General features: G+C 38.5%; 1 protein-coding gene across 1 annotated transcript in view; it reads right to left on the reverse strand.

Moving 5' to 3' along the window:
* LOC131191192 (cullin-7-like) overlaps positions 1-9,509 on the reverse strand; it is a 40,108-nt gene extending 30,599 nt beyond the window's left edge. The window contains exons 1-7 of the mRNA XM_058169110.1: positions 9,047-9,509; positions 7,489-7,603; positions 5,099-5,706; positions 3,082-3,236; positions 2,104-2,601; positions 1,624-1,759; positions 123-304 (exon numbers count right to left, since the gene is read on the reverse strand). Coding sequence (XP_058025093.1) covers positions 123-304; positions 1,624-1,759; positions 2,104-2,601; positions 3,082-3,236; positions 5,099-5,706; positions 7,489-7,580 — 1,671 coding nt within the window. The 5' untranslated portion in view covers positions 7,581-7,603; positions 9,047-9,509. The remainder of the gene's footprint in view (positions 1-122; positions 305-1,623; positions 1,760-2,103; positions 2,602-3,081; positions 3,237-5,098; positions 5,707-7,488; positions 7,604-9,046) is intronic.
* Between the last annotated feature and the right edge of the window lie 1,503 nt (positions 9,510-11,012).

An 11,012-nucleotide genomic window follows, 5' to 3' on the forward strand; every position in this document is an offset into this window, starting at 1 on the left:
TACAATTACTTTTTTACAAACAATGCAGCCTAGACAGTGTATGAGTTCTCATATCAAATTAAGCAACTGGGAATTAGCTTGAAATCCCTTTCTGATTGGATTGATTCTTCTCGGTGCTTTACCTTCTGATTCTGCTGGATGAAATAAACAACTTCTTGATGCTTATGGAGTTCTAGCTTGTTAATGAAGAAAAGTAGCTCCCACCATTCTGCTTGACTTAGAGTCCTACAGCCCTTATTATGATCCATAAGGCATGGTAAAGCGTATAATTCTTTGAGCGGTTGACAATATCTTGGCTGGTTAACTGGAAATAAACACAATATGCCTAAGAGATGCTATATATGGTTTCTTGAGGCACTCAAGTTAAATAGTGCCATCAAAACAGAAATTTCATAATAGGACTTTCTGCTACATGCTAATAGGCAACTTAATTCTATAGATATTTCAACTCAAACTCATACACGTCTGCTCAAAAGTAAGCCCCATTATATTCAGTTTGATTTATTCTTACGTATAGGATTACCCTGTTAATATACTATTAGAGTAGCTGCTACTTTAATTGTATATTAACAGGAAAATCCTATACCTAATCATTTACTTATAATTAGTAAATATATTCAAATTAGGAAATATATTCATATTTTAATGATCAATTACATAAATGAATTCAGCTGGGCATATCTCATCCATTTCTTAGTTACAAAAACATTCAAATACTAAATATATCAAAGGTATATATCCTAAACAGATTAAAAAGTAAATATATAAAAACATATACTACATTGTTAACAAGACGATATGGAACTTTGTCTATATTAGGTAAGTTCATTGAACTTAATAACTAAGTCTAAACCACTCCCCAAATTTATTAATATAGTGCCGTTAACTTTCTGGTAAGTATTAACTTTACTGTGTCAACTCAAACAAAGAATATAAATTTTCTCAACCCAGCAGGGAATAGAGGTTGGGAAGATCATAGATTTCCTCACAGTTTCATGTAAAAGTGTGGCATTCCCAGGAAAAAAGGAAAAACCGGAAAGAAAAGCAAAATTATTTTTTTTTTTGCTTCAGAAAGCCTGTTATTTTGGGAAGAAACAGATAAATATTCTAGCCTAAATGTCTAGCTGTAGAATTTTAATTTATGATGTGGTTTGTTGGTGCTGTGTAAGGCACATTGTTTTTATCTTTATAACATTGAAAATTCTGTTTAAAAGATTCAGTTTTGTTGTTATTCATTTATTTTAAATTTAGTCTGTTTCCCAAGGAAAGGCTGAAACCTTATCATAAATCTCCAAGTAAGAAGCCCAGATAGCTGTGATAGAAAAACTCTGCCCTATCATCTATAACCTACTCTCTTTTTAATTTGCACATATATACTGCACTTGTTACATGCAAAGCATATGTTCTGTCACTAACCTGTGATTCCCCCCAATAATGGGAGACTGACAAGAAACATTATTTCAGCATTTCATCTGCTTAAACAAGAAAGTAAGTGCTGAGAAAACTGAAATCAGTCTACAAGCTTGGCATAAATAACAAAACTGAAGCTCAGAAGCAGAGAACTCCCCTAAAGTAACTTAGCAACTGAGTGCAAGGGTATCTTAAAGCCCAGCAGAATCTTACCTGTGTTTTCTCTCTGAAGCTCTCTAAGAGTTGATACCTTTTTGTGGGCTTTCTGCTCTGCATTCCTTGATGAACCAACAATCTCAATCATGTGCCAATGAACCCAGTATGTACGGCCCAGAGACTCCCAATAAACCTGGAAAATTATAGTGTTATAAAATGCCATGAATCTGAAAATTACTGCATTGTTTTCAGTGTGCTTACAGATCACTTCCTTTATGATCCGGTTTAGAATCATAAACTCCACAACACAACACACAAAAATTCCTATAAAAAAGGGCTAATATACCAAGTGCCTTATACAACAATTATCAACCAAGCCATAAGCTTTCTTTGAATATAGATGCACTTCTTGTGCCAATCTAGGAAGCACAATAGTTTGAGAAACTCAATAGGATTCCTAAAAATCAAATGTTTATATCACTCCTTCACCATCGTATCATCACCAGGATGTCCCTCCCCTCCCCTATACTGTAGTACCTTCACAGGTGGTGTGCCATTATTGCTCTGAAGAAACTCGCCTTCATCTCCTGCACAGACTTTCTCATAATTTTCCAGCATACGCACATGCATGCCACGCACCAATGTCTCTCGCACATATTCCACGTAGCTCTTACGACTAGGAAAGGCTGAGCACAACTTGAAAGCAGAGTTTTCTTTCTGGAGCATCTCTGCAGCTGATGGGATGGTTGGAATTTGGGGCTGGAAGATTGACTGACATCGTTTCTTTTGTCTGAGTGAATGAAGCTCTTGATTCTGATTCCATCCCATAACCTGAATTAACTCTGAAATGAAGTGGGCCATAGCCATGCTGAAGTCAAATTCACATTGCATTCTCTTCTTTCTCTTTGAATCTGAACTGGAGGCCATGCAATGTTCCTGTTCATCTCCCCACTCTGTGATGTTATTGAGTTTCTCCATGAGAGAGGTTGCACATAGATAGCGCTTTACTAGAGAAAACAGCACTTTTCCTGGAATCTGAAACAAAAAGACCATATCTGTCAATTGCCAATAATTCTGCTATTGACTCAAGGCAGCACAGCTTACAGCTCACTCCATAAAAACTCTTACCTTTTAATATGTGTCTGATATATTATTGAGTTCTAGTAGCTTTCTAATCAAATGTCATCATCAGTACTCTAACTGCGACTATTTGACATCAACAAGATACTAGCAGCAGAAGTAAGTGCCAGCCATTTATTTTCAATCGGAGAATGGAAACCGGTCATTATAGGTAATAAAAATTCAGGGATAAAATTGTGTCGTTTCTTTATCGAAACTGATTTAGTTAGCCACATTAAGCTTGCCAATTGAAAGGCAAGATAAGCACAGCTTCTAAATTTATCACCAGCTGCTGAAGGTTACACTCTCTTCACAACTACTTAGAATTCTTCATAATTCAGGTTTTAAACTGAAAATGCCTCATCAATAATGCCAAAACCTTTTGTCAGTTAGTACCTGAGGAAGAGGAATCCCTTCAAAAGATATGTAATGCTCTTCAGAGGATGTTGTTTCTGCAAACAGCTCAAGAAGGGTATAGCGACTATCGAAGTCCATGTGTTGTTCAATACCATCTTGCTGGCTCAGGGACAGGAGAACGTAGGCTCTGCTTCCTAAAACAGAAAAATGTATATAGGTCTTACTTGCTCTCCAACAGTCTGTATTCCCATAATGGATAGGAGCAACATTTTTTTTTAGCTCACAAAGAGATATCAAAGAGATATCAATTAATCCACGAACAAAGCCTCATACTATATACAAATTTAAACAGGATGACCTGCAAGTTAGGACAGAACAACAAAATAATAAAGTTGAAGGGACTTTGGAAGTCTTCTAGTTCAACCCCCTGCTCATATCATTTGAGACAAATGGTTAACTAATCTCTTCTTATAAACTTCCATTGATGGAGCACCCACAACTTCTGAAGGGAAGTCATTCCACTGATTAATTATTCTATCAGGAACAATTTCCTGTAAGGAAATTTCTGCTTATTTCTAGCTTGTCTATGGAGATTCTCAGTCATCCAGGTCATGGTTGTCCCAAAGGTGCTTTTTACAAAACACCTTTGGGACATATTTGTAGCTTAGTTTTCTCGTTGATTAGTTTCCACCCATTGCTTCTTGTTCTGCCTTCTGGTGCTTTGTGGAATAACTTGACCCCCTCATCTTTATGGCAGCCCCTTAGATATTGTAACATTGCTATCAAGCCACACATAGCTCTTCTTTTCATTAATCTAGACATACCCAATTCCTGCAACAATCCTTCATACTTTTTAGCTTTCAGCCCAATTATCTTTGTAACTCTTCTCTGCACTCTTTCTCGCGTCTTAACATCTTTTTTTATTGCGGAAACCAAATTTGGATGCAATATTCCAAGTGTGGTCTTACCAAGGCATTATAAAGTGGTACTAACACTTCATGAGATCTTGATTCTATCTCTTTGTTAATGCAGTCTAAGACTAAGTTGGCTTTTTTGGCAGCTGAAGCACACTGCTGGCTCATATTTAACTGATTGTGCATTAGGATACCTAGGTACCATTGGGATTATAAATCAGCACTTCAGTCACTGATATGTCTTTATCAGCATAGAGTTTTAGTAATTCTGTTCAAGCAATGGAGACACTTTTATCCACCCCTTCTGCAGAGTGATGAAGCTGTCATGTTCAATGCTATTGATTCTTTGGGAAGATGCTTCTGATCAATTTGGCTACACAGAGATTTAGTAATCTCATGCCCAAGGCTATCAGTAGTCTTGTAGAGTTCCCATGCCCCAGTAGAACAGCAGCTCACCTTGTTGTATAAAAAATATTTACAGGGACATGTGAATTCAGAAATGCTAAAACAAAAAGCCTCCCTTCTGCATTCCTAAGACTCCAATCATTACAAGCACCAGTTTGGAATTTAGAAACCTGCCCAAACATAAAAATAATCTGCAACCATGGCAAAAGGGCAATCCTTTACATCAAAAGAGAGGTGTACAATTTACTGAATGATTTTAAAAAGCCTTCCCATATATGAGAAAATTTATAACATTTATCAATTTATATTTGGGATACGTTTATAACAAATGCTTTATTTGCTCTGAACCAAACAGAAACGGTTCTTTTAAAATTAAGACAAGTTAACATTTGTATAATTTTAATCTAAATTGACTACCAACTTTATTTTATGAGTATATCATAACCGAAAACTTTGATTTATGTTCATCAACTATAAATTAACTTTCAATAGGTAACAGTTACTCAAAATTTGCCCCAATGGCTCAATCATCACTCTGAAGTACTTAACTATCTAGTTAAGATTTCTAATTCTATTACGGATGGGATTAAAGGTCTATTCAAATCAGTAAGAATAATGGGTTAGCACTGAAAATTCTCTATTACTGAATGTGACTTTCAACTAAGCATATCTAAATACTTGTAATACCTCAGACAGGAATTTTAGATTAGTTGTGGGCATCTCCTAAGATGTCATACCTGCATCATGACAAGCCAAAGCCCTCAGCATCTTCCCAGCACTACAACGGATATGCTTTTCCTCATTACACAGCATCTTCATCAGAAGAGTAAGGGCCCCGGTTTCCTTGAAGATGGTCATCAATGAGCCAATACTGGCATAAGCACTGAGTATATGGATGGTATTCAGTATAGATGACTGTGGAACAGGGATGCTTCCTAGTTGCCAGGAAGCTCGCTGCACCAGGTTCCTGACATCAGCTTTCATCTCTGCAAGAGAGGCTTCATCCAAAGTGTCTTCAGGAGGGAATAAGTTAGGTACATTCTGTTCTACCACTTGTTCCTTGGGCTTCCTTTTGCCTAGCAATGTTGGACAGTTGGCATATATATCCTCTGACGACATCCACATCAAGATTGTCTGTTTTTTACCTTCAACTGAAGAGGCTTCAACACTGTTTTCTTTATCATTATCCAAGCAAAGGATGTTCCAGCGGATCAAGTACTCACTACATCCATTGTGACCACGACGTTGCCGAATTAACTCCTCAGGGTAGGCTTGATGTTTGGGTCCAAGTTGCACCAGCACATCCCCATTTTGCCTTTTAATCCTCATGACAGGAATGTATCTGCTGGTGTGATAAAAGGCAGGTTATGTCATGAAGAAAAACCAAAAAGGCTTTCAGACTAGGAGCCCTGAGAAGAAAAGTGCAGGAATACTTGCTTTGGCATAACTATAGATTGCTATAAGAAAACTTGCCCAGCTAAGGGAAAGCTCATCAAGTAATTATTTCTGTTGGAATCAGAATAGACTTATCCATTAGGTCACAGCAACTTAGGGCCGGTATTCTTTTTAAACATAAAAACTAAATGAATAAATTGTATTTATTTAATGCTTTTTAATAAATAACAGGCACGATATACATACAATTTGAATAACTAAACTGATGATATTGTATAAATGGTAAAATTTAGTAATTTTGATGAGATATAAGAGTCATAATTAATCAACAAGCTAATAAACGTATCATTTACTATTTACAAATGCAAGAATCTGAAGCTGAGCTGGCATGGAACTTTGTTTTTAGTGAAGTTTTCAAATTTCCTGTTTAGAAAACATTTTTTTCAATCTTCCTCCATTCTAAGGGTCCCCTACTCATGGCAGAACATTCTGCAATTGCTGCAGGATGCTGTCCAAATTACTGGCAATCAAGACTCAGATATGGGTTGCATACAAGATTGAAATAATATTACAGTAGCACTTTTAAAGTTGTTTCAAATGGATGTCATAAAAGGATGTACAAATATAAAGTAAAAACTTGGTGTTCTGTTAAAGAGAGAACTTTGGCAGAAAACAGCTTTCTTTACTCTAGATGACAGATACTTTTTATAGTACATTTATTATAAAGAAATTGTGCAAAAAGAATGGATGCACATAACCATTAAAAGAGCACGTTCAATATTGGTAACTGTAGCTCTGGTAGGTTTGAAGGATATATAAATTATTTTATCTTTATAAAATCAGATCTGGAAAAATTATGAAATGCAATAAGATGAAAATAATAGACACAAGACATTTTTTTCTAAGATTCAGCAACACTTCTCTGATGCTATTTATACAATCCCTATTTTAACCAGAAAGGACAGCATCTAAATATTTATGAGCACTTCACATTATCTGATACAATGCAAAAAACTGTTTAGTGCCTTTCCCAGCTTAATTCTGTCCAGGCTTGTGGGACTGCTATTTTTATTGTCCATACTGAGATATGTTACGGAGGACACCAGTCTAGTCTAGTCTAGTCCCAAGACAGCTTCTAGTTAAGAAGTATTAACATGTTTTTACTTCAGATTTTGGGGTCTTTCAAATTCTTAAGGCTGAGTTCACACAACAAGGAACTCCGCTGCCTTCGGCATGACCTGAGTATAACTCATAAAATCATTTGATACAATGTCCTTCCTGTCTAAGACTACTTCAGCTTCAATCGCAACAATACAAGAGCACACAATAGATTTAAACTTAATGTGAACCACTCCAATCTTGATTGTAGAAAATATGACTTCAGTAATAGAATTGTTAACGCCTGGAATGTACTACCTGACTCTGTGGTCTCTTCCCAAAATTTAACCAAAGATTATCTACTTACTATTGACCTCACCCCATTCCTTTTTTTTATTCAAAAAGTTTTTATTGGTCAAAAAAGGTTTATACAAATACATATCAGGTATGGTAAATTTTCATTTTTCTTATCCAGGATAAGAATTTTGCTCAAATTTTTTAACACATACAACAGCCATATGGCAAGCAGGTGACACGAAGTAGCTAAGTTTACAAATCTTACATACGCAATAAAGAAGGGTCAAGAATAAACAGAATATCATACAAAAGAGAATAAGGAAAACCAACACAATACCTCACAATTTCTGCTCTTATTTCCGTTTGGCCTCTTTGCAAATCATCCAGTTTCTTGTCCATATTGGATAACTTTTCCAGAATTCTCTCCATCTCTCCAGCAGTTGGTCTCTGACCTTTTGCCATTTGAAAAAAAAAAAAATTCAAAATCCTCAGGCAAGCACAGTATCCTTGTAATTTCCTCCGGATCCACCAGGGGGCACTCACAGGAGCAACGAGTCCAGAGTACAGTTAGTCAACCAGGAAGCCGAAGGGAAGTGATGTCATCAAGATTCTCATAGTGAAGGCGGAAGCTGGACGCCACCACTGTTCCCCAGAGGGAGGGGGGGCCTCAAACCCTCCCTCCTAAATTTCTCCATCACCTCTTCTCTCCAGAGCTCCACAAAACCAGTAATCTTCTTATTTTAAGTTCTCCTCTCTCCAGAATGACTCGTGCTCCTTCCAGCCGCAGGGGAGAAAAACCCCCCCGCACTCCGGAGCACTCCACTCCCCTTTACCCATATCCCCTTCCCTTCTCCATTCCTCAATTCTTCTCCGTTCCCTGTTCACCACCAGGCTGCTGCAGTTATAAATCCAAAGCCCCGGTGTCACCGGGCACAGCGGCCCAGGCGACGACCAAAGTAATGGCCGTGGCCCGTGGCCTCCAAACCCCGCCGAGCCTAGGACGCGCCAGCATCGGTCCCCCCAGTCCTGTATGTCGGCTGGGAGACCCCTGGCGAGCCGTCCGTGCGGCAGGTGTCCTTTTCGGAACACCTGGCCCCTGGGGGCCTCGGCGGCGGCCGGATTCGGGCACTGGGGGCAGGAGAAGCCTCCAGACGACCGTTGCCCCTGGACACCGGAAGTCGTCTCGACCTCACCCCATTCCTAAGAGGTCTGTAAGGGGCGTGCATAAGAGCACCAGCATGCCTACCGTTCCTGTCCTAATATTCCCTTTAATTGTATCCAATTTGTATGGCTATTTCATGCTTATACTTATATATACTGTTGCATTTGACAAATAAATAAAATAAAATAAATAAAATAAACATGGTAGCTACACTAAAATAATGTTGCAGCTGCAAGTGGAGGTGGCGGCCTGATGAAAAGTGTACCTAGTCCCAAAGCGCCAGTCTTTCAATACATGAGAGATGTGAATATAAGGGGGAAAGAGGACCACTGTTACTCGTCCTGTTTCCCCTTGAATTGATTTATTTTTCCTTGTTCTAGGCCAGGGGTAGGAAATCACTGCACCTTTTATGACTTGTGGACTTCAAGTCCCAGAATTCCTAAGCCGGCATGGCTGGTTCAGAATTCTGGGAGTTGAAGTCTACAAGTCACAAAGGGGCCACAGTTCCCCCACCTCTGTTCTAGGCGCCGGCCGCCTCACACCCAAGGTGCTCGCAGAATTGCGCACCGGCTCGAGCCTATCGGAAACAGAGGAAGGCAAGTCCGGGGGGCGGAGCTTAGGGGCGCTTCGTCCTTCCTTGGAATGAACAAGAGAACCCGGGCAATTCTCTTCCACACAGAACGGGAGGCACCCGTGCAGTAGCGGGGCTTGAAAGTCTCGCGCTTCAGCCTACCTTAGACGCGGCTCCAAAACTTAAGTCAAAGCGGCAAATCGTCGGCAAGCCTTGCTTAGCAACTTCCATTTATTTAGCTTGCCCAGTCGCTGTCTCATCCACTTGTTCTGCGCATGTTGCTTATTATTAAAATAGTTACGGGTCCTCCGACAGGACATAATTATGCTGTAATCGTTTTTCAAAGGGGCTGTTAAACCCAAGTTCTTGGAAAGAGATTAAATATTGTGGTATTTTTCTTTAGGAACGAGCGTCAAATACTTTCTGGGAGTGTAAAATCGGCTTGTTTTTCCCGGTTATGCATTGTCTTTTATGTTTCACTAATTTGCGTTTCAGCAGGGACTCCTGCGTGCTGATATGCTACTTTACATGATGTTAATACACTTTTATCAAAGAACTAGAAGACAAGACATGAAACAATGATGGAAACAAGGAGGGAAGCAACCTAAAACTAAGGAGAAATTTCTCAACGGTGAGAACAATTAACCAGTGGAATGCTTTTTCTTCAGAAGTTGTGGGTGCCCCATCGCTGGAAGCTTTTAAGAAGAGATTGGACACCCTCTTGTCTGGAATGATATAGGGCAGGGGTCTCCAACCTTGGTCCCCTTTAAGACTTGTGAACTTCAACTGCCAGAGCAAAACTGGCTGAAGGACTCTGGGAGTTGAAGTCCACAAGTGTTAAAGGGACCAAGGTTGGAGACCCCTGATATAGGGTGTCCTGCTTAAGCAGGGGGTTGAACTAAATGACCCCCAAGGTCCTTGCTAACTCTGTTATTCTATGTTCTGTTTTCTAAAATGGATAGTGGGTTCAGCACCCATCCCAAGAACAGGTAAGGTAACCATATTTTATTTTAGTAAAGGTGTTAGTAATTCTTTAAAGGAGTTTTTCAAAACCAACTAAAGCATTAAAGCCGACAAGCAGAAAATAACCTTGAATATGATATGTGAATTCAGAGGGGTAGCTGTAGCATCAAAATTAATCCACTTTTTATCACGTTACAATGTTCATTGTAACAGATGCATTGCATGAGCATAATCTTGAAAGGACTATGTGTGCAGCTGTTGTGAGGAAGATTGAATAGTGAAAGAACTACTAGTTGTTGCTTATATGTTGCAGGAATTGGGTACATCTAGTTTAAGAAATAGGACTAGGGGAGACATGATAGCAGTGTTCCAATATCCCAGAGGTTGCCATAAAGAAGAGGGAGTCAATTATTTTCAAAAGCACCTGAGGGCAGAACAAGAAGCAATGGATGGAAACTAATCAAGGAGAGAAGCAACCTTAGAACTAAGAAGAAATTTCCTGATAGTTAGAAAAATTAATCAATGCCTCCAGAAGTTATGGGTGCTCTTAAACTGAAGGTGTAAGAAAAGATTGAACAACCATTTGTCTGAAACAGTATAGGGTTTCCTGCTTGAGCAGGGGGTTGGACTAAAAAGCTTCTAAGGTCCTTTCCAACTCTGTTCTTCTGTTCTGTTATTCTATATAAAATATATTTGCCATTATATCTGTATTCAAATTATTAAGTTATTTTCTTTCTGAGTTTGACAATGTATAGCCAGTTTAATGAGAAAATACAAAAAGCCATAAAACAACATTTTTTCTAAAATGGACTACAAAGCAAGGGAAATCAGTTTTAGGATATTCAGAAACTCCTTTTTTGTGTAGTAATAGAGTTAACTTTTTTTCTCAATAATTGGAAAGGATTAACTCTTTAGGATCATATTAAGACAGTGGTCCCATAATCAAATTAAAAGAATTTTAATTTCTCTGAAACTATGTTAGACATCAGACTAAGGGACGTGTTCCTAGAGAACTTTTAAGAAATCTAAAAACAATTTAAAATCCTTAAGCTCACTAACTATGTAGAGTTAGACTGTAACTGTACCAGCTTTATACCAAGTAAGCTGTTTTCTCAAGAGAATTCATTAATACAAAAAAAGGAAAAAAGTACAGTAGCTTTGCAGG

The sequence above is a fragment of the Ahaetulla prasina genome, chromosome 1, assembly GCF_028640845.1.
Source record: "Ahaetulla prasina isolate Xishuangbanna chromosome 1, ASM2864084v1, whole genome shotgun sequence".
Taxonomy (NCBI): domain Eukaryota; kingdom Metazoa; phylum Chordata; class Lepidosauria; order Squamata; family Colubridae; genus Ahaetulla; species Ahaetulla prasina.